This window comes from Peromyscus eremicus, chromosome 2, assembly GCF_949786415.1.
Source record: "Peromyscus eremicus chromosome 2, PerEre_H2_v1, whole genome shotgun sequence".
In the NCBI taxonomy this organism is placed as follows: domain Eukaryota; kingdom Metazoa; phylum Chordata; class Mammalia; order Rodentia; family Cricetidae; genus Peromyscus; species Peromyscus eremicus.
The window spans coordinates 63,081,674-63,104,100 of NC_081417.1; the positions used below are offsets into that span (position 1 = coordinate 63,081,674).

At 48.3% G+C, this 22,427-nt stretch overlaps 1 protein-coding gene across 3 annotated transcripts; it reads right to left on the reverse strand.

Annotated features, from left to right (window-relative positions):
• Positions 1–875: 875 nt before the first annotated feature.
• Atosb (atos homolog B) lies at positions 876–13,352 on the reverse strand. 3 transcript variants are annotated; one of them, XM_059254190.1, is made up of 9 exons: positions 13,230–13,352; positions 4,265–4,408; positions 3,059–4,027; positions 2,421–2,479; positions 2,134–2,239; positions 1,846–2,004; positions 1,553–1,621; positions 1,284–1,459; positions 876–1,155 (listed from the first exon to the last, which is right to left on the reverse strand). In XM_059254190.1, exons 3-9 carry the CDS (start codon positions 3,950–3,952, stop codon positions 1,002–1,004), a joined length of 1,617 nt encoding a protein of 538 aa, XP_059110173.1. In that variant the 5' UTR covers positions 3,953–4,027; positions 4,265–4,408; positions 13,230–13,352; the 3' UTR covers positions 876–1,001. The 3 variants fall into 3 exon arrangements, with proteins under 3 accessions (XP_059110173.1, XP_059110175.1, XP_059110174.1); XM_059254192.1 differs by lacking the exon at positions 13,230–13,352 and adding an exon at positions 12,767–12,882; XM_059254191.1 differs by lacking the exon at positions 13,230–13,352 and adding an exon at positions 7,253–7,580.
• Between the last annotated feature and the right edge of the window lie 9,075 nt (positions 13,353–22,427).

Sequence of the window (22,427 nt, forward strand, 5' to 3'; positions counted from 1 at the left end):
CCAAGCCCCAAGAGTTAAGAGTTGAGGCTGGGTCAGAGTCTTGAGTGGGGAATGGGGTAACTGGGAACCACATGACTGAATATGAGGGGCACCCCCTCATCCCAGCTGAGGTAGGTGGGTCAGAGTCCGGTCAGGTGAGAGGAGGTTCCCCAGTCCTTAGGCCTGACTCTGTCCCTGGACACCTTCCTCAGTCAGGACCCCAAAGCAAGGAAACACAGGTAGGAGGAGAGGGACAACTGAGTCCGAAGCCCTAGGTAAGGGGTGGTTAAACCCCTGTGTTACACATACATGCACATTCTCTCACACACGCACACCACACAAACCCAAGTTTGTGTGCATACTTGCATGTGCACATACACACACATACACACACACACACACACACACACACACACACACATTAGCTTTCAAAGATGGATTGAAGGGTAGGGAAGGGAAAAGGAATAGAGAAGAACAAGGGAAGCTGAGTCTTTGGCTAGTGACTCAGTTCCTCTGGAATAAACCCTCTGCCCTTAGCCAAGGGAGAGCAGTTCTTCCCTTGCCCCGACATCGGCTTCTTCAAGTCCTGAGGTTGGAGCAATGTCAGAGTGGGGTGATGCCAATGATCAGGTTTGGGAGGTCACCAAGGCAATCCAATTTGAATAAATTATAAATTAAAAATAAATAAAATAATAAGTGGCCCCTGCCCAGGACAGGGAGGCAACACTGGCATTACTTGCCTAGGAACTTGGGACAATCTCAGGGTAGCTCTGGTTCCTCCCTACTACCTAAGCTGGCCTGGGAAACCCAAGGGAGGGGACAGGCACATGGAGTACCCAGAGTAGACAGGGTGTGGAAGGATCAGAAGCTTTAAACACCCAAATGATCAATTTGGGTGTGAGCGTGGTGAGGGCTTTAATTCAAGCCTGAAGGGGCTCTCGCCATTTCTCCACAGTTTACCCTGTCCAGGATGGAGCTGGATAGGCAGGCTTTGGGCCCACCTCCCTTCAGGACGATGGAAATTAGGGAAAAGGTGAATAACGTGGATTATGGGGGGCCTCAGTCACAGCCTGCAGTTCATAGGGGAGCCCCGTGTCCAGCTCCAGGCTCCGGCGGGAAAAAAGCAGGCGGATATCTCCATGCAGGCTTAAGCGGCCTGAGCGGGAGCTCCGGAACCTGGAGGAAGACAGCGTGAACCAACCGCGTCAGTTAGTATCCAGATGACTGGGAAGAAGAGAGGGATCCTGTCTGGGGGCAGGGACAGAAACCCACACCTCCCAGCACTCCCAGGACCCTGTGCTCACCTGAGGTGCAGCAGGTAGCAGAGGAGGCGGTGGGCGGGGCTCGCATTCCCCTCCTCCCCCACAGGCACCAAAAAGAGGCGATGGCGCAGGAAGGTCATGTGGGCAGCAGGCATGTCCGAGAAGTCAAAGGTCACAAGGAACATCTTCACCACGGTCTGGTTGGGGTTAAATAAGGTCTGGGGACAGGACAGTCCAGGTCGGTAGGGTCTATGGGTGGATTCCCCTCTCTTCCCACGTCAGCTCCCTCCGGGTACGGCTCCCTCACTCACCACTTGGATGGTGCCCACCTTGGGCACACTGTAACCCTTCCTCCCCAGAGGATTCAGGTCCACGACACCCTAGGAAGATCATAAACCATCATCCAGGGTAGGAACTAGAGAGCCATGAGCACTAAATACTGACTGCTCTATAATATCTCCCCTTGACCCCATACTAGAGTTTTGCCCACCTGACCCTGACTAACTCCCAGAAGAAGAACAGGTAAGGACTATCTTTTGCCACTCCTCCTACCCCACCCCCCACCCCTCTGAGGTAACTTTTGGGGTCAAGTACTATATCATACCAAGAAGGGAGCCGGGGCATTTTGCTCAGAAACATCAAAAAAGGTGACAGTGACAGGCAGCGTGACATGTTGGGGACAGTAAGATCCACTGGCTCCAATCTCCGCAGTAAAGCCCTCAATGTGGCCAGATGGTGCAAAGCGTCCTCGAAGCAATGATTCCTGGTATTGGTGGGGAGTAGACACAGTCCGAGAGTGATGCCAATACTTTTCTTCGTCTATTTGAGCCACATCCCACCACTGAATTCCTCCCAGGAACTCCTAATCACAAAGCCCAAAAGTAGTTGTTACCTCAAAGTTGCCCAGCAGGGTACGGCTGACGGCAGGGGAGGGGAAGAGGGAGGCACTGGGAGGGCTCAGCAGGCCTGGCCCCTTCCGGAGGCTTCGGAGGGAGCTTCTGGTGAGAGAAGGGACACACAGCGGGTTGATTTGAGCATTCTGGTAGTCCTATTGTCAATCCTCGGACCCCACTCTTTGCTACTTCCCAGGGCTCCCTGCTATAGATAGCACTGGGGAAAAATTATAGACGCCTGCCTTTGCTTTCAGGGCCAGGGTGGAGGGAGAATCCCGTCACTTACAGCTTCAGGCGACGGGCACCTTTCAGCCTCCGCCCCATGGGACTGCAGTCTGTTGGGTCCTACGGTGAAACATTGAGAAAAGAGACTGCATGAAGACCAGACATAATGTGGGACAAGGACTTACTACAAGCTCTCAGAAGAACATCTCTATAGGTCTCCTCCACCTTCCCCTACACAAATGCCCACAAGAGCAGATGAGAGTACGCTGGATGTGGTAATATATGCCTATAATCACTTAGGAAGTAGAGGCAGGAGGATGAAGAACTCATCCTTGGCCACATAGGGAGTTTGAAGTCAGTCTAGGCTATTTGAGACCTTGTATCAAAAAACAAAACCAGGAGACTGGGGATATAGCTCAGTTGATAGGGTGTTTGTATAGTATGCACACAGCCCTGGGTTCAATCTACACCACCACATTAACTATGGTGGGGTAGTATATGCCTTGTGTAATCCCAACACTGTACTTGGAAGGTGGAGAAGTTCAAGGCCATCTTTGGCAACCTAGGCTTGCCTGGAATACAAAAGACCCTGTCTCCAAAGAAAGAAAAATAAATAAATAAATAGATAGATAGATAGATAGATAGATAGATAAATAAATAAATAAATAAATAAATAGATGAACTCATCCACTGGCTTACCAAAACAGGCTCCTTGGGCCCAGGCAGCAGGTGGCTCCAGAAGGGTGTGGCTTTGGCATCAGAACTATTGGCAGCAAGAGGGCAGCCCAGGGTTCCCCGGCGCCTCCGAGGGGCTGGCCCCTCTTCCTCAGAGCGGACATCCAGGGTTTCTCCAGCAGGCAGCAGCCTTCGCTTGGTGGGGCAGGGGCCTGGAGGTCCAGGGCCAGGGGGTGTGTGCTCGGGACTGTGCCCATTGGCAGTTCCAGGGGACTCCCTAGGCCAGGGGCTGCTCCCGTTGCCCACCCTAGCCACTGGGCTCTTACTCCCTATTTGTGCAAGATTGTGCAAATCAGTGTCAAGTGTGTGCAGCTGGCCTGAAGGGGCTGGCCCTGGAGACGCCCCCAGCGACCCCTGTCCCCCTTGATCTGGGAAAGCCCAGTCTCTGGCGTGCAAAGTATTGCAGGAAGCATTTGATGAGGGCCAAGGGGTACTCCCGGTCCCTGAAGTCCAAGGTGAGGTGGCACTACCTCCCTGTTCCACAACACAGAGGCCATGATGGGAGAAATGCTGGCTGGCCACACCCAGTCCCAGACCCAGTCCCTCTGGGCCCAACAGTCCCACAGTAGATGGTTCTTCAGGGGGTAGTCCCTCTCTGGCCCCCAGCCCAGGGCCTCTCTTCAGCTCCCGGGGACCCTCAGTGGGAGGGGCCGGCCGCTTCAGAGCCCTAGGAGGCTCAGAGGCACCAGCTGGAGGGGAAAAGATGGATACCTGGTAGACCCCGGGGGATGTCGCCCCCCCTGCTGGGCTGTAGCCCATGAGCAGGCCACCCTGGAGGGTCCCCTGTCTGACTGGAGGCTGTGAAGGGCCAGCCTCTGGCTCTGAGGATGGAGACGGCTCCGCCTGCACGTGGCGCATGAAGCCCCCCTTGGGTCAGGGGGGCCCCCCCACACGGCCTTTATGCTGGGCCTGGGCTGGGGGGCCTGGGGACATCTGTAACAAAGAAGAAAAGGCAGTCAGGGAAATCAAGGAGTTTTCTTTCTTCCAGCTGAGTTTCAGACTCTTCTCCCCCCCCTCCCCCACATCATCCTCAACAGGTGACCTTGAGCAGTTCGTGGGGTAAAGTTGTCCAGTGCCGGGACAGATTAATGGAATTCAGAAGCTACTCTCAGAATTCCAGAGAGGTGGACATGTTTAGTTCCCGAGTCCCTCCTTCTTCCTGGCAATTACCCCGATGAAGAAGCCTCAAGCCCAGGTGTGTGTCCCCTCTTCCTGTCTGATGTCTGGTTCCTCTAGCTTTCAGTCTGGTCCATGCCCACTGCACTGGCAAGGTGACTGCCACCATTCCGTGCAGCTCCTGGGCTCAGCTGGACCCTGAAAGAGAAGAGAAAATATAAGCCGGGATCCCTGAAGCCAATGGTAAAATTCCCTCCACTAATATGGGCTATTACATTAGCACACACATCAAAACATCCTCGTCCTTTGTGACAGGCTCTTCAGAAACAGAAGAGACGGGCTACCTGAGGAGTGAACTGAGAAGCCAGTCTTGCCTGGCTGTATTAAGGATGTGAGAAATTAGGAGAGGCAAGAGGAACCATTTGTCAGGGTCACTATGTTGGGAACGGGCCCTGAGTAGTACTATGAGATGCCCCAAAGATCAGAGAGATACCATGTCAGCTAGCAGGCGGATAGGGCAATAATTTACCTCTCTTATTCAAGGCCACCCAGTTACACAACTCATCTCCATATGTCTATCCAAAGGGGCAAGTGCCACCCGAGAGTGCTAAGGGCAGAGGTCATGCAGATAGTCACACCCCATCACACAACTACAAACCTCAAGTCAGCTCCAAGCCAGCCCTTCCTATCTGATATGCCAACTGCCCCCAGCAATCTATCTTCTCAACCAGAGAAAAGAAATCCAACCAAAAACAAGTGGCAGGAGGAGAGAACATGGTCAGAGGTACTTTCTAGTTCTCGCCCCTCCCCCTGGGCCCTGCAAACCAGAGATAAGGAAGCAGCATGAGATGGACTGGGAACAACAGGAGAATCTCTCCGTGCCCTTCCCCCAGTGCACAACCAACACTCACAACACCTGAACCATTCCTTAGCTCCCAAGGCACGAAAACGGTCTTCACGGACCAGAAACCAGTATCGCAGCGATGAGGCTGTCAAGCTGAAGGCCAGCTGTCCTCACTGTCACCCTTATTTGGTCAGCAGCCTGTGAGTCCTACCAGCCACAACGCCCTTTAGCATAATGCTAGAGGCTGAGGCAGGAGGATCTGGAATTTGAGACCAGTCTAGCTACATTTTGAGATTCTCCCTCAAAACCAAACCAACAAAAAAGAAACGACAAAAACCAGGTTACAGCCAGCCTCCATTACACCAGAGAGTTCAAGTTCGGCTGGGTCTACAAGAGATCCTATCTCAAATAAAATCAAAACAAAACAAAACAAAACAGAACAAAAAAACAAAACAAAACAAACACACACAAAAAAACAAGCAAGTTGGGTCGTGGTGGCGCATACTTTTAATCCCAGCACTCAGGAGGCAGAGACAGGTGGATCTCTGAGTTCCAGGCCAGCCTGGTTTACAGAGGGAGTTCCAGGACAGTCAGGGTTACACAGAAAAAACTAGTCTCAAAACAAACAAGCAAGCAAAAACAAGAACACAAACAAACAAAATCCAACAAACAAAAAAAATATACTCTTTCCCACTCCTCTTCCTTGGATAGCTCAAAGTCCATCCCCTCCAAAAGGCATCTCTCCTCTGAGACTTCCATATGATAGTCACTATCTTCTATAACCCACTAATACTTCTGTTCACTTCTGATCATGTCAAACCTGAGGACAGGCCCAATTTTAAGCTCAGGAGAAACACACAACATAAGACTCAAAAAAGCCTAAATGCCAGCCCTAGTGATCTGGGCAGCCGTTCTGACAATGTAGAGAAAGTCTCCCCGAATGAGAAGCAGAGAGATGAATTGTACAGGGAGAATCGAGAATCGCAACAGCAGATGTGGTGGTAGGAGGCAGAGAGGAAGGAGACATTTACACTTGGGGACTGAAACGCTCCCCTACGTCAATCCTTCCCATCACCGCAGGCCAATCCTTCCCATGTCACCAGGCCCTCTTGAGAACTGAGATCCTAAGACTATTCTGGTCCTTTATGGTGGGTGAGATGGCTGAAAAGGGGAGGACACTAATAATGGCAGTGTGGTGAGAGGGTACAACCTGTTCTCATTTCTTCCCTGCCTATTCTCTACCCAGGTCTTAAAGTTCAAGAAGGGCATTTTCCTTAGCACCCCAATTTCCAGGTCATCTCAGTTAGCCTCCTGGGCCCTTGCCTCAAGGAAGCCAGGTGACGACATGATATGCTCTACGTGACCCCAGCATGCCTGGCATCTGCTCATTAACCCAGAGCCTATTAGTTCCTTCCCTGTCAAGAGACGCTCTAAGACTCACTCACTCCTCTGCCACCCAGCCAGTCTGGCTTTAGACCATGGCTTCCAGCTGACTCATGGGGCAGGACTGCAGGGAGGGGGACAGGCCAGGATAAGCCAAACCTCACCCTCCATGGGCAGCAGCTGGCATTAAACAGCTGTGCCAGACTGTGGCTGCCAAGGACTACAGCTCCCAACATGCCGAGAACAAGGCCAGCAAAAACAACAAGTCCCAGAATACCAAGAGGTCTGTACCCTCAGATACTTGTTAGGCCCAGGAGGTGGGAGAGGTTCTGGTATAGGAAGAACACCTAAGGCTCATTCTCTCCTTCCCTTCAGTGTTCAAGACACCCATTCCACCCTGACTAAGGAGTGTTACGGGAAGAATTTCTATCCATGTGTTTTCCACTCTTATCCTATGCGGAGTACTGCTGCTCACTGCTGTACATTTTGTCCTCACACATGTCTACACACGCTAAGGTAACTGTTCCTAAGACCACCACTGTGAGTAGGAAGGTCAATCTCTGCTTTCACCCTCCCTCTGGCTCCTGGCCTAGAGCCCTTCACCCTTAATAGAGAGGGAGCCGACCTCAGCAACCCCTCCAAACTCAAACGGGTAGACTCACCTTGGCTCCTGGACTCCTTGTTCTGGCCGATCCCCCACCCCCTGTTTAGCCTCCCAGGTCGGTTCTCACTCCCTTCCTCTTCACAACCTGGGACAGGCCCCATACCCTGCAGAGGCTTTGGAGATCTGCACCTTCCACCTAGTACACACTCACCCCGCTCCCAAATTGGCTCCGCTGCGGTGGCCGCTGCTCCGGGCCCTTCCGTCCCGTCCCGTCTCGGTCCCTCCCCTCGGATAACCAGTCCCCCCCTGCTACGGGCCCCCAACCCAGACAAAGGGTGGCTTAGGCTGAGAGCTTTGCTTTTGCTTGGCTCTTCTTTGATCAGCTTCGTGTGCAACACTAGCGGGCCCTGGCGTCCGAAGCCCCTCTAGCCGCTGTTGCACCCCTCCCCGCGACGGTCCCTCCCCGGGGCCGCCCCGGCTCTGCGCCGCAGACTCGGCTGCCCCTCTGACTCACAGGCCATTTCCTACCAGCTGATGGGGCCGCCCGCCCCGCCCAGCGCCCGGCCACCCCCGCCACTGCGACCACGGCTGCCACGCCCCCCTCAGACCACACCCTCCCTGGGCAACAACTATGCTCATTGGCCAAGTGGAGGCCAGCCTCTCGGCAACCTCAAGCGTGAGTCACGCCCTCTCCAAGGGGCGCACGTCTATTGGTCCACATCAGGGCAGGCCTACCCAATCTTGCCCCGCCCACCTTCTTAACCCTTTTTCTGTCCAAGTCCCAAGTAATTCTCTGCCCTGCCATTTAACCCCTCCAGACATCTCAACAAACGCTTCTCCTCCACCCTTCCTGTTCTGAGGTACATTAATAGGAAGCTCCAGGGCTTTTACAGATACAGCTCAACAATCTCCACCTCAGCCTATTTTTCTCATACCAAACCCAACCCTGTTCACCTCTCCCAGCATTCCTAAACAGAGCTCCAAGTGAGAGGGTTGTTGCTATTCAGTAAGCTTCCAATGGGTCAGAGAGGAAGAAAAAGACCTGACATCGGACCTTATCTCCATCCAGGCTGAAAGATGGTCTCCTTAGTTTTTGTTTGTTTGTTTTTTGGTCTTTATTAGAGACCCCAGGGGGCTTCTGAGACAGGAATACATTTAAATTTCAGGGACTCAGGCCTCATTCTTTGTGTCTGGAAACACTTCTCAGATTGGGCTTGGAAGCACTTCTTGCTGAGAGGCCTCTGCTCTGCTTGAGGAAGCTCAGCATCCTAAGAAATGAGCTAGAAGGGCTTCTGCCCAGTCACTCCTGACATCAAGCTCATCTTCATGACTCACAGCTCCCTCGAAACTCACCAACCTCCCCCTGAGTCACTGGGCCCCAGGCCCAGCCCAGATCCAGCCAAATTAAGTGGCAGCAGAATCAGCATCCCTAACCTTTGTCCTTTGGCTCCGTAAATAACCAGGGTGGAATCTTTGCAAGGTCTGGGCATTCACAGACACGTTTTTAGAGGGACTGCTCCAGAGATAACCTAGGAAAATGGACAGCCTTGTCTACCTTGTTCTCTGAACTTAACAGTGAGTTAGACAGGTTGTCACCAAATCAGACCTTTCCTCCCAGCCAGTCACAGAAACAGGAAACAAACACCAGAACCAAAAGAAGCAGAGTTCATTCCTTCATAGTTTAAAGACTTAATAAGGCACAAGGCCCTTTTTTGTCTTGCCTATGCTATGAGTCCCCCAGGAACATCAGTTGTGACTGGACTGTAAAAAGAGACACCCTCTCTTCCTCTACTTCCTCTCTGTGTTCTACAATTAGATACAGCAAACAACAGTTTTCTAGGATTCTTTCTCTTTACCTCTGATGAGTAGGAACCCCCCCCCCAAAAGAACCCAGCTCCTTAAGATTGACTTCCCTGAAAGCAGCAGGATTTTTTTTAAAAAAAATTGTCAAAGCTCTAACAAAACTGCAGAATATCAATGTGAGAACCTATCTGCCTTAGTAAAGCTCACTAAGAAGACAGAAAGAGACACAGACCATCTTAGGAAAACCCTTAGCAACTCTACCTTGTTCTGTCTTACTATACCATACTTTCAATCCTCAGTTTTGTACAAAAATCAGGGGGTAATACTAAAGGAGTCAAGATCAAAAATATTCCAGGCCTCAGTATGCCCTGGGGACAGTAGCATGGTTCAATCATGCATGAGGTCATAACTAGCTGCGCTAAACTCTTAGCTTGCATTTCTGTTGTTTTGATTTTTAGAGCCAAGATCTTGCTGTGTGACCTAGGCTGACCTTGAATTCATGATCCTCCTGCCTTAGCTTCTAGAAGGTTAGGGTTACAGGACTGGGTGTTTTGTTTGTTGTCTTTGCTTTGTTTCTTTGAGACAGGGCACCTAGTAGCTGTGAGACTGGATTTAACTCTGGTAATCTCTTGCCTTTGCCTCTGGAGTGCTAGGTTTACAGGTGTGTGCCACTAGACACAGCCTGACTTAAAAAAATTATTATGGGGCTGGAGAGATGACTCAGTGGTTAAGAGCACTGGCTGCTCTTCCAGATGACCCAGGTTCAATTCCCAGCACCTACATGGCAGCTCACAACTGTCTGTAACTCCATTTCCAGTGGATCTGACACCTTCACACCAATGCACATAAAATACATTTAAATAAAAATAAATTATTTAAAATTTATTATTATAATTATTATTGGTTTTGGTTCTTAGGTTTGTGTGTGTGTGTGTGTGTGTGTGTGTGTGTGTGTGTGTGTGTGTGTGTATAGCTCTGTAGACCAGGCTGGCCTCAAACTCACAGAGATCTGCTTACCTTTAATAAGTTTGAGGTCAGCCTGGTGAGTTTGAGGCCAGCCTGGTCTACACAACAAGTTCCAGGACAGCCAGGGTTACACAGAGAGACTCTGTCTCAAAGAAACAAACAAACAAAATTATTCACTGCTGGGAATGGTTGCACATGCGTTTAATCCCAGCACTAGGGAGGCAAAGGAAGGCTGATCTCTGTGAGTTTCAGGCCAGCCTGGTCTGAATATGGAGTTCCAGGCTAGCCAAGGCTACATAGTAAGACCCTCTCTTAATATTTTCTCCTTCCTCATTATTATTATTGTTGTTGTTATTATTAGTGTGTGTGTATGACGTGTGAGGGCAGATTAGAGGACAGCTTGAGGGATTCTGTTCTCTCCTTTCACCATGAGGTCAAGGATAGAAATCAGGTCATCAGGCTTGTACAGCAAGTGCTTTTACAAGCGGACTCAGCTTACTGCCCACCCCCCTTTTTTAAATAAATTGCAGCTACCCCTAGCTTACTTCTTTTTTTGCGGGGGGCTGGGTTTTGTTGCTTTTTTTGAGACAAGGTTTCTCTGTGTATCCCTGGCTGTCCTGGAACTCATTCTGGAAACCAGGCTGGCCTCGAACTCACAGAGATCCATCCACCTGCCTTTGCCTCCTGAGTGTTGGGATTAAAGGCATGCACCTCAATTTAATTCCACACAAGCATACACATGGGTTTGTTTTTTGTTTTGTTTGTCTTTCTTTTCCTTCTTATTGGAAGCTCCCTGAGAACAGCAACTCTGTTCTTTGTGCTAACATTCTCAGAGCCTGGCACATAATAGATTTTCAATAAAATGTAGTGAAGAAAACAATGGGCCCAGATACTGAACAATTTGAAAACTTGGATCTTAACTCCTGCTCTTTCACTATGCAGCCTTAGGAACCAGTTTGTTTGACCACAAATTTGCAAATTTAAAATGAGAGCTTCTGAGCTGGGTTTGGTGCTGTGTGTCTATAATCAACATTCAGGAGGTGGACACAGAAAGATTAGGAGTTCAAATTCATCATCAGGTATATAGTGAGTTTGAAGACAGCCTTGGTTACTTGACACCCTACCCCCAAGCCCAAAACAAAATAAATAAATAAATAATAAACAGACAGACAGACAAAGAACTAAAATAAGGATTCCATTAAACAACGACCGTTGAGGACATCTACAACCCTGGCCTTATAATTCTGATGGCTGATGTGCACTCATGTCCATCACAGAGGATGGGCTCAAGCCACTGAATTCCCTGCTGCTGGAACTAAAGCAGAAAGGCTATATACTCAGCATAGCAAACTGGTGGCTTTTCTCTTTATGCCCCACCCACTCACACAAAATGCCCAGGCCCAGAGGAAGCTTGAATGCCTCGGCCCTAGGCCCGCCCCTCTCTGATAAAGAGCGTCTGGGAAGCAGTGTTGCCATAGAAATCAGTGCCTCCTCAAAAGGCTTCGGCCTGCCCTTCTTTGCCCCACCCTACCCCATGGCTTTGTCTGTCCTGAGCACCCCTCCCTTCCTCAGCCAGGCTCCCAGCGACTGGGTGGCTTGTGAGAAGGTTGGCTTGGGCCCCTTTCAGCAACACTGTTGCACTCATTCAGTCACGGTGTGGAAGGCAGCCCTTTCCCACCCTCCCCGAGCCAACCTAGAGGCAAAAAGAACAGTGGCACCACATCGAGTCTCTTTCTGTTCTGACAGTCTACTTCCAGACCCAGAGTGCAGGGAGCCATTCTCTCTTCGTGCCCTAGCTGGGCTAGAACCTTTTATCCCTTCCCAGGTCAGGCTTACCATAGTAGCCCACCTTTCCAAGCATAACGGACCTTCACTACTTCTCAGCATTTCTCCTACAGAACCCCTAGAATTTCTGAGGATCCTCTGATTCCCCACCCAGGGAAGGACAAAAGCAGAGAAATCAATTTTTGGCAAGAGGTAAAATGTGGCTGCCGGTCACTTGGGATTGCCCGGCAGAGATGTTGGTGGCCGTAGTGCGGTGGGATCTGAGCCTCCATGTTGGTTACCAGGGTCTCTGACCACTAAGAGCAAAGTCTGGAGCAGGTCATAGATCCTAGACTGGCAAGAACCAGGCCAGGCCCCAGTGTGAGGAAGGAAGTGGGAAGTGAGCACACCCAGAGCATAAGGGCAGGGCAGGGGGTGGGGTGGGGTGGGCAGAGACCAAAGCAGGCTTCTGGAGGAACAGGAACTAGGTTGGGGATTGACAGGAACCCGGTGACAGAAGGGTCCCCGGAGACACTAGTTGGGGAAGGTATCCTAGCCCCAGCTAGACAGACTCAAAGTAGGATCAAGACACAATCACACAACCCCTTGTAGCAAGCAGGGCCTGCCTGTTCTCTGTGTCCCCACGACAGAAGGTGCGGTTAGAAGCTAGCATCCAGTAGCACTAGGCTGGCTACCTGTTCAATTAAGTCCAGCACCCTCACTCCTAGAACGTAGACCTCAAATGTCTTTCTGGAGTCCCTACAATGCAGCAGAATGTTACTTTCTGGAAGTACTGGGATTCTCCCCAGCAGGGGGCCCACAACTCCAGCCCTTCATAGAGTAACCCACAGCCCATCCCCTCTCTCTACACAAGCCCACCGACTCTCCCATACGCCGGCCCCACCAGCCATTTTCCATCACATAGACCCCCATTCTCCCGAAGTTCCTCCAAATCGCTCAAGTATCACCTCCCACTTCCACAAAGTACTCCGCCCTTCCCCCACAACAGCCCCTAGAGAGTGCGCCTCCTTGCTCACACATTGAGCCCCTAACCGCTCCCCCAATTCCGGGTCACCCACTCCACAGCAGCAATCTCCAAATTCTTTTCTTCGCTAACGCTGGTCCCTACTGCAGGTCTGCCCAAGCCCACCCTCGGCCTTGTCTCCTTTTCCACGCGCACCCCGCCCCACACCTGTAGTTCCGTGGGTCCTGTTGCACTTGAGAAGGTAGTAGATAGGGGCAGTGACTGAGCAGCCCTAGCTGCAGCCTGGGCCTGTAAACCTCTCCCCTTGGGTCCGAGCCCCGCCCCCGCAACGCCCCGGCCCACCCTCTCCCTTGTCCCAGCTCCCACCTTCCCCGGGCTGGTCCCCCTTGCCCCGGTTCTTTAATCCCTCAGACTCCGCCTCTGCAGCCCGAACCACGCCCCCTCCGTGACCCCGCCCCTTTCGTCTTCTTTGCATTACCCCAGGATCCTCTGCTTTCCTGAGGCACCGCCCCCTGATCCCCACCCCCCTTTGGGTCTCTCCGCCTTTCATCAGGACCCACCCCCTCGGATTACAGCCAGGTGGAACTCCTTCCAGGTCCCTTTCACAGGAACACTGTCCCCTCTGACTGCAGTGACTTTTATCCCCCGCCCCTTCTCCCGCCTGCCTCACCAGGGCGCACACGCTCCTTGGCCCGGGTCGGCTGGCTGTGATTGGCGGCGGCGGCCCCAACAGATGACGGAGGAGACAAAGTGATGGCTGCAGGTCGTCTGAGGTCCCACCCGGGCCACGTGCGGCTTCTGTGATGACAGGTCCAGGAGGGCGGGGCTTTGCCTGACCAGCTACAACCCCAAAATGACCAGATCCGGCAGCGGGTGGGGAGCCAGAGCTCCGGCCAAAACTCAATAAACACCCTCTTTCTAGGTTCCTCTCCCCTCCTCTCCCCTCTCTTTCCCTTGTCTCCACTCTTTTTTCCTTTAAGGGTCCCTTTTTACTGTAAACTGGCCGCTAACTCACTATTCTTCTGGCCCCTTCCCGCGCAAGTGCTTGAGTTCCTGAGGTTTTTCTTGCTGGTGTGAGCGAGCTACTTGAGGAACTTGAGCCTCTGTAAGAACTACTGAGTTAGTAATGTGTATTTACTAATGAAAATCCGAGCGGTCTGCAACATAGTATTAAGGAATCTCAGGGGTCTATGAAAAGTGGGAGAATCTGAACAGTGGGGTTACGGGGTTAGCTAAATTATGTGGTCGGGTCCGGGTCCAGGAATGGGCAGTAGGAGTCACTTCTGTTTCTGTTGAGGTGGCTCAGGGAAATGTGTGACCTTGCTTCGAAAGTGGGGAGGCAAGTCGCAGAGTGAGGAAAAGTTTTAGCAGATTTCTCTAGCAAAAGAAGACTATCAGTAATAAACGGAGACCTCTCTCAAAGTAGAAAAATACAAATGAAAATACATGATATTGTTACTTGAGATGTAAAAGTATTGAAGTGGGGCTATGGGAGCCTGAAATTGACGAAAAAAAGTATTTTGCCTTGTAAAGGTACTGAGTGAAATGTGTGACAGTCAATGCTTTGCAATGTGGAGGTCTCAAGTCCTCCATAGTAGGTACAGGAGGCTAGAAAGATAGATACCGGTAGGTGGCAGCACAGAGACACCTGTGGAACTCAGGCTGGCCAAGGAGCTAGTTTGGGGCCCTCCGGGATACTTTGATAGGGTTGGTTCTGACAAATAGAGAAAAAAGTTCTGGAGGCTCTGATTCTTTAGGCTGTGTGACTTTAGTTAACGTGTGTGTGTGTGTGTGTGTGTGTGTGTGTGTGTGTGTGTGTGTGTGTGTGTGTGTTTATTCATTTGTATTGTTTTTGTTTTGAGACAAGGTCTTTCTTGCTCTAGTGGTACCCGCCTAGAACTCACAATGTAGCCCAAGCTGGCTTTGAATGTGCAGAGATCCTTTTGTCTCAGATGCTTGTGAAGTAGGATGAGGGAGGGGACAGTGAGTAACACAAACTGGTCAGTTCAATGCCAAAGGTGTGCTACACAGCTGCACACAAAAGGAAAAGGAAAAAAATCCCTCCACCTTTAAGAAATTCACTCATGAGGTCTGGAGAATTTGCCATGACTGGGGCTCAGAACTGTCTGTAACTCTAGCTCTAGGGGATCTGATGCTGGCTATTGGCTTTTGCCAGCACCTACAGGGGCATCTGCGTAATTAAAATAAGTCTTTTTCCTTTGTTTTGTTTTTACAAGACAGGGTTTCTCTGTGTAGCCCTGGCTGTCCTGGAACTCGCTCAGTAGGTCAGGCTGGCCTTGAACTCACAGAGATCTACCTGCCTCTGCCTCCTAAGTGCTGGGATTAAAGGTGTGCACCACCACTGCCAGGCTAAAATGAATCTTAAAAAAAAAAAATTTATTTAGATAGTATACAAATACCTTTGTAAGCCAGGAGGTGGTGGTGCACGCCTTTGATCTCAGCACTCAGGAGGCAGAGGCAGGTGGATCTCTGTGAGTTCGAGGCCAGCCTGGTCTACAAAGTGAGTTCCAGGAAAGGCACAAAGCTACACAGAGAAACCCTGTCTCGAAAAACCAAAAAACAAACAAACAAACAAAAAACCCAAACAAACAAACAAAAAAACTATATAATTTAAAATTGGAAGGGTTTTATGCAGTGAAGAAAAGCACAGGGTTGAAAATATGCCCTCTGAATTTTAGGTTTTTACTAACTATGGATTTAGATAAACTACATTTTGTTTGTAAACAGAGTTCCCTATAAATCCCAGATTGGCTTCAGGCTCATGATTTTGAGTGTGTAAGATTAAAGGATTGTGCCAAAGTTTGGGGATGGTGGCACAAGCCTTTAATCCCAGCCTCTGGGAGGCAGAGACAGGCAGATCACTGTGAGTTTTAGGCCATCTTAATCTACATAGTAGAACTAGAGACTTTGTTTAAAAAAAAAAAAAAAAAGGATTGTGCCAACAGACTGTGGTGTGTGTGTGTGTGTGTGTGTGTGTGTGTGTGTGTGTGTGTGTGTACAAGCCTGCACACATGCTCATACCACAGGGCATGTGTGAATATCAGAGGATAAATTTTCTAGAGTCTGTCTTCAACTTCTACCATGTAGAGTCTAGGGATTAAACTCAAGTTGTCAGACTTGAACATCTGAACATCTCACCAGCCCTAGAACAACTTTCTTTTTAGATTTACAGAAATCTTGTGAAGATGAGGTAGATTCCATACATACCTCAAACCCAATTTTCATTAATATTATTTCAGTTCTGGGAGTTAAATTTAGGGCACTGTACATCCCAGGCAAGCAATCTACCCCTGACTACTATCTCTATTTATTATTATCATACAGTGTATAGGTCATTTGTTATGATTAAAGAACCAATATTGATACAGTATCATTGATTAACATTGATGTTTATACAGCTTTTCTTAATTTCTTTTTTCCTGTCTTAGGATTCCTTCCAGGATTGCACATTGTATGAAGTATCCTTAGGCTTCTGTTTGGCTGTGACAACCTTTCAAATTTGCTTGATTATTGATGACCTTTAACAGAATCTCAATTTGTATTCTGCTTCAGACTCCCAAGAGCAGGAATTACATATGTGCCCCACACATCTGGATTCTAAGATTCTCCTTTAGTCGGTTGGAGCTGAATGTGTACTGGAAACCTGTAATCTCAATGCTGTATAGAGGCAGAGGCAGGAGGGTAAAAGAGTTCAAGGCTAGCCTCTGTTACTTAGACCAATTGATACAAACCTGGCTTACGTAAGACCCTGCCCCAAAGGGAGTGGCTCAGTGGGTCAAGTGTTTGACCAGAATTTAAATCCCTAGTGCTCGTATACATGCCAGGCATGCATGATGGATCTGCCAACACAGTGATTTTTCTATATAAGACCCATTTTCAGATTTCTGAATGGAGTAACTGTGAAATGGTGAATGTGTAATGCTTAGGCATACGGTTCTTCTAAAAATTTATTATTTTATGTGCATTGGTGTTTTGCCTGAGTGTATGTCTGTGTGAGGGTGTCAGATCCCCTAGAACTGGAATTACAGACAGTTGTGAGCTACCATGTGGGTGCTGAGAATTGAGCCCAGGTCCTCTGGAAGAGCAGTCAGTGCTTTTACCCATGGAGACATCTCTCCAGCCCCTAGGTATAAGGTTCTTGATTATTTTTGAAATATTGCATTTATTTTATTTGTGGTGTGTGTTTATGCGTGTGGGGACACATGCCATGGCTGTCCTGTGGAAGTCAGAGGACAAACAGCAGGAGTTAGTGCTCTCCTTCAACCATGCAGGTCACAAGGCTTGAACTCAGGTCGTCAGGCGAGGTAGTAAGCACTTTCACCCACTGAGCGATCCCATAGGCACCGTGATGATTTGTTATAGCAGCAATAAGGAACTAATACAGCCTCTAACACAGTTAGGCAGAGGGTACTGATATGGCAATGTAAAGACCTCAGATACCTGCTTCCCAGGAAAACTAGAAAAACTATTTTTAAAAATCCTCACTGTTCAAACAACAAACAAACAAATAAGCCTTTAATCCCAGCACTTGGGAGGCAGAGGCAGGCAGATCTCTGTGAGTTTGAGAGGCCAGCCTGGTCTGTAGAGCTAGTTGCAGAACAGCCAGAGCTGTTACACAGAGAACCCCTGTCTGGATAAACCAACTAAAAAAAAAGTTATTGTTTGATCTATATTCATTTCTATTGGACATATATCTTGGGGCAGAGTAGCTGAGTCACAAAGCATGTGTGCACAACCTCCATAGATATTACCAACATGTTTTCTTCTTCTTCTTCTTCTTCTTCTTCTTCTTCTTCTTCTTCTTCTTCTTCTTCTTCTTCTTCTTCCTGTTCTTCTCTTCTTCTTCTTCTTCTTCTTCTTCTTCTTCTTCTTCTTCTTCTTCTTCTTCTTCTTCTTCTTTTCTGAGACAGGGTTTCTCTGTGTAGTTTGGGTGCCTGTCCTGTATCTTGCTCTGTAGACCAGGCTGGCCTCGAACTCACAGAGATCCTCCTGGCTCTGCCTCCCGAATGCTGGGATTAAAGATGTGTACCACCACAGCCTGGCCATGTTTTCTTTTTTTAAAAAATGTTTGGTGGTGCATGCCTTTAATCCCAGCACTTGGGAGGCAGAGTCAGGCAGATTTCTATGAGTTCAAGCATAGCCTGGTCTATATAGTGAGTTCCTAGCCAGCCAGGACTATATGGTGAGACCTTGTCTCAAAAAACAAAAACAAAAACAAACAAACAAAAACAAAAAACAAAACCTGAAAGTAAATAAATAATAAAAACGTTTTATTAGTATTATTAGCAGTACTGGCAATTTATGTGTATGGGTGTTTTGCCTGTATGTATGTCTGTGTACCGTGTGTGCCTGGTACTCGTGGAGGCCAGAACCTCTTCTGGATTCCCAGGAACTGGAATTACAGAGTGTCATGAAAAGCCATGTGGGTGCTGGAATCGAACCTGGGTCCTCTGGAAGAGCAGCCACCTTAACTGCCCTGCCATCTCTCCAGCCCCAGCCAACATATTTTCTTGAAGAAACTGTAGCAGTTCTAGTTCCTAAAGCAACATATGAGAGATGTAGTTTCTTTGCATTCTTGCCATCCTTTCCCTGTGCCAGGGCTTGATGCCAATATGTTTGTTTGTTTGTTTGTTTGTTTGTTTGTTTGTTTGTTTGAGACAGGGTTTCTCTGTGTAGCTTTGTGCCTTTCCTGGAACTCACTCTGTAGATCAGGCTGGCCTCGAACTCACAGAGATCCGCCTGCCTCTGCCTCCCGAGTGCTGGGATTAAAGGCGTGCACCACCACCGCCCGGCCTGATGCCAATATTTTTAATTTACTTCTAGTGTCCATGTGGGAGGAGCTCATCAAGGCTTTAATTCTCTTTCCTTGACTTCTAGTGAAGTCAATGACTGTTGGGAATGTCAACTGTTTTTTTTTTTTTTAAACTGGTTTTCTTTCATGCTTTGCCCAATCAGTTTTTGACCTAGTTGAGATGCAATTTTCCTATTGCCTACAGGGTACTTAAGTATTTTTGAAGATTTGTTTTTATTTTCTGTGCATGGGTGTTTCACTTGCAGGGCTGTCTGTGTACCACATGTGAACGATGCCCTTGGAGGCCAGAAGAGGGCGTTTGATTCCCTGGAACTGAAGTTAGAGACATTAGTGAGTTGCTCTGTGAGTTCTGGGAATCAAACTCAGGTCATCTGGAAGAGCAGCCCACTGATGAGCCAACTGCGCAATCCCGTATAGGAAACTTTTTATATATTCCAAGTATGTTTTTTTTTTTTTTTTTGCCAAAGGAAACTATTGTACATATCTTTTCCTAATCTCTGACCTTCCCTTTCCTGTTTTTGGAGATAAGAGTTCCCTGTGAGCCGGGCATGGTGGTGGCACACGCCTTAAATCCCAGCACTTGAGAGACAGAGGCAAGCAGATATCTATGATTTGGGAGGCTAACCCGGTCTACAGAGTGAGTTCCAGGACAGCCAAAGCTGTTTACAGAGAAACCCTGTTTCAAAAAAGCAAAAAAAAAAAAAAAAATAAAAATAAAATAAAAATAAAAATAAAGAAGAAAAGCAAAAAAGAAAAAAGAATCAAGGTTTGATTAGGTCTTTCTCTCTCTCTTTTCCTCTCTCTTCCTCTGGATATGGATGGAGCCCAGGGCCTTGGCCATTCTAGCCACATGTTCCACCATCGAGCTATAACCTCAGTCTCTTTAGTGGTATCTTCAATGAACTTAAGTTCTCAACTACAATGACATCAAATTGTTACTGGAATCATGTTGTAGAATATTAGTTAAAGATGTGTTACATTTGTTTATGCCGTGGAATATTTGTTTAATGATGCAAAGATGTGTTGCATTCTTTTGTGTTGCATTTGTTTAACTCTGTGAAACGATGTTACTTTGCCTGTCTAAAACGCCTAGTTGGTCTAATAAAAAGCTAAATGGCCAATAGCCAGGGCAAGAGAAAGGACAGGTGGGGCTGGCAGGCAGAGAGAAGGAAGATCGAGGAGCAGGATAAGGAGAAGGAAGGACTCCAGGGACCAGCCACCCAGCTGCACAGCAAGCCACGGAGAAAGAAGTAAAGAAAGGTATATAGAAATGGAGAAAGGTAAAGCCCAGAGGCAAAAGGTAGATGGGATAATTTAAGTTAAGAAAAGCTGCCTGGCAGTGGTGGCGCACACCTTTAATCCCAGCACTAGGGAGGCAGAGCCAGGCAGATCTCTGCAAGTTCAAGGCTAGCCTGGTCTACAGAGCAACATCCAACAACTACAAAAATCAGGTCTGCTCTCTTCTGCTGAAAAACCCAGAAGTCAGATACTGGGGAAAGGAGCAGGGTATGGTAACATACACCTGTAATCCCAGTACTTGGGAAGTTGAAGTAGGAGGATTGCTGTAACACGAATCTTTTTTGTTGTTGTTTGTTTGTTTGTTCTTGAGACAGGGTTTCTCAGTGTAGCTTTGGAGCCTGTCTTGGAACTTGCTCTGTAGATCAGGCTGGCCTCGAACTCACAGAGATCCGCCTGCCTCTGCCTCCCGAGTGCTGGGATTAAAGGTATGTGCCAGTACCGCCGGGCATTAATAAGATCTTTTAAGATTCGTGTTACGCCAGGCTGTGGTGGTGCACACCTTTAATCCCAGCACTTGGGAGGCAGAGCCAGGAGGATCTCTGTGAGTTTGAGGCCAGTCTGGTCTACAGAGCAAGATCCAGGACAGGCACCAAAACTACACAGAGAAACCTTGTCTCAAACCCCACCCCCCAAAAAAGGTCTTATTAATTAAAAACAAAAACGAAAACAAAAAAACAGAGCCAGATATTGGAGTAAAAGCTGAAAGATCAGAGAAATAGAGCAAGCCAGCTACATTCTTACCTCTATGACATCCTCAGCCTCTAGAAAGAATTCCTGTTTCCTCACACCTTATACACCTGTGTCCTGCCATATTACTTCCTGGGATTAAAGGCGTGTGTGTTTCCCAAATACTTGGTAGGGAAGGCATGAGATCTCAAGTGCTGGGATTAAAGGTGTGCGCCACCATGCCTGGCTCTGTTCCCAGTGTGGCCTTGAACTCACAGAGATCCAGATGAATCTCTGCCTCCCGAGTGAAAGGATTAAAAGCGTGTGCTACCCCGGCCTGACCTCTATGTTTAATATAGTGGCTGGCTTTCTCCTCTGATCCCCAGGCAAGCTTTACTGGGGTACACAATACATCACCACAGATTGCCACAAGTTCAAGGCAAGTCTGGAGTACACAGTACTTGGTCGTCCAGGGATACATACCAAGCCTCTGTTTCAAAATATCAGCAAGAAAAGAATGAGTGGAAGGGAAGGAGGCCTAGGCAAGGTGGCCCTGAGGAAAATGGAGGAGACATTTCCAGTGCGAATTTGTCTTCAAGGGCTCAGGAAGTGCAAGTGGCTTTTATAGGGGCACAAAAAATAGAACAATCGGTGGGAAATCTCCCGGCTGAATGGGCTCTTTCTCTTCAGAGCTGTTTCTTCCTCCTTAAAAAAAGAAGATTTATTTTTATTTTATGTGTATATGTGTAGGTATATGCACGTGAGCCCAGGTGCTTGAGGGGTCCAGAAGAGAGTGTCAGATCCCTGGAGCTGGAGTTACGGGGAGTTGTGAGCCTCTCCACGAGTGCTGTAAACCAAACTGGGTCCTCCAAAGGAGTATGACCTCTCCAGCCTCTCCCCCTCTTCCCTTCTTCTTCTTCTTCTTCTTCTTCTTCTTCTTCTTCTTCTTCTTCTTCTTCCTCCTCCTCTTCTTTGTTTGTTTGTTTTTTCGAGACAGGGTTTCTTTGTGTAGTTTTGGAGCCTGTCCTGGATCTCGCCCTGTAGTCCAGGCTGGCCTTGAATTCACAGAGATCCGCCTGCCTCTGCCTCCTGAGTGCTGGGACTAAAGGCGTGCGCCACCACCGCCCGGCTCCCTCTCTTTTCTTGAAGGTGGTCTACACCTTAAACTCCTATAGCAACATGTGTGTTTTCTTTTTAGATAAACCAGTTTCTATGAACATGAGAGGAAGAGGCTTTCCAGGCAACATCCTATGAAAAGGACAGATAGGGGCTGGAGAGATGGCTCAGCAGTTAAGATCACTGGTTGTTCTTTCAGAGGACCTGGGTTCGATTGTTAGCACCTATATGGCAGCGCTAAACCGCAATTCCAGTTTCAAGGGATCCAATACCCTCTTCTGGCTTCTATGGACACTGCATGCAAGTGGTTCATAGACATACATTCATGGAAAACACCCATACACATATAAAATATATATACTTTTTTTTTTAAAAAGACAAGGATAGATAGTTAAGATTAGAATACAGCCAGGCATAGTAGTGCCTGCCTATAATCCCAGTGTTTGTGTGGCTGTCTGAGCACAATGATGCTGAATAGGGATACAGAAACAGAATTGTTTTCTCTGCCAATTAAAATGCAGGAAAGGTCCAGCAGTGGTGGTGCTGTGAGTTCAAGGCTAGCATGGTCTACAGGGTGAGTTACAGGACAGCCAGGGCTACACAAAGAAACCCTGTGTCAATAAATAAATACATAAATAAATAGATAGATAGATAGATAGATAGATAGATAGATAGATAGATAGATAACAAATAAAATGCAGGAAAGAAGTACTGAAAATCTTGGGGGAATCCTAGCAGAGCCATCAAGTAATATCAGAAAAACTAGGTTCCTCTCTCAAGGTTCTTTGTTTCGTTAATAAAATAATGTAAAACGGACTCAAATGGAAGCTCAAGCACAATTTATTAGAGTTTAAAACGAAAATCCCAGGGTAGGCAAACTGTAAAGGTTGCAGCATCCTCGCAGAGGAGGGTGGAGAAGATAAGCACGCACTTAAACCCGGGTGGCAGGCAGCC

Coding starts and splice junctions, on each gene's coding strand:
- Atosb (XM_059254190.1), bottom strand. CDS start 3,952: ATGCGCCACGTGCAGGCGGAGCCGTCTCCATCCTCAGAGCCAGAGGCT. Junction 1,460..1,552: donor AGGTGGGCACCATCCAAGTG/GTGAGTGAGGGA, acceptor TCCTGTCCCCAG/ACCTTATTTAACCCCAACCA. Junction 1,156..1,283: donor TGCTACCTGCTGCACCTCAG/GTGAGCACAGGG, acceptor GTCTTCCTCCAG/GTTCCGGAGCTCCCGCTCAG.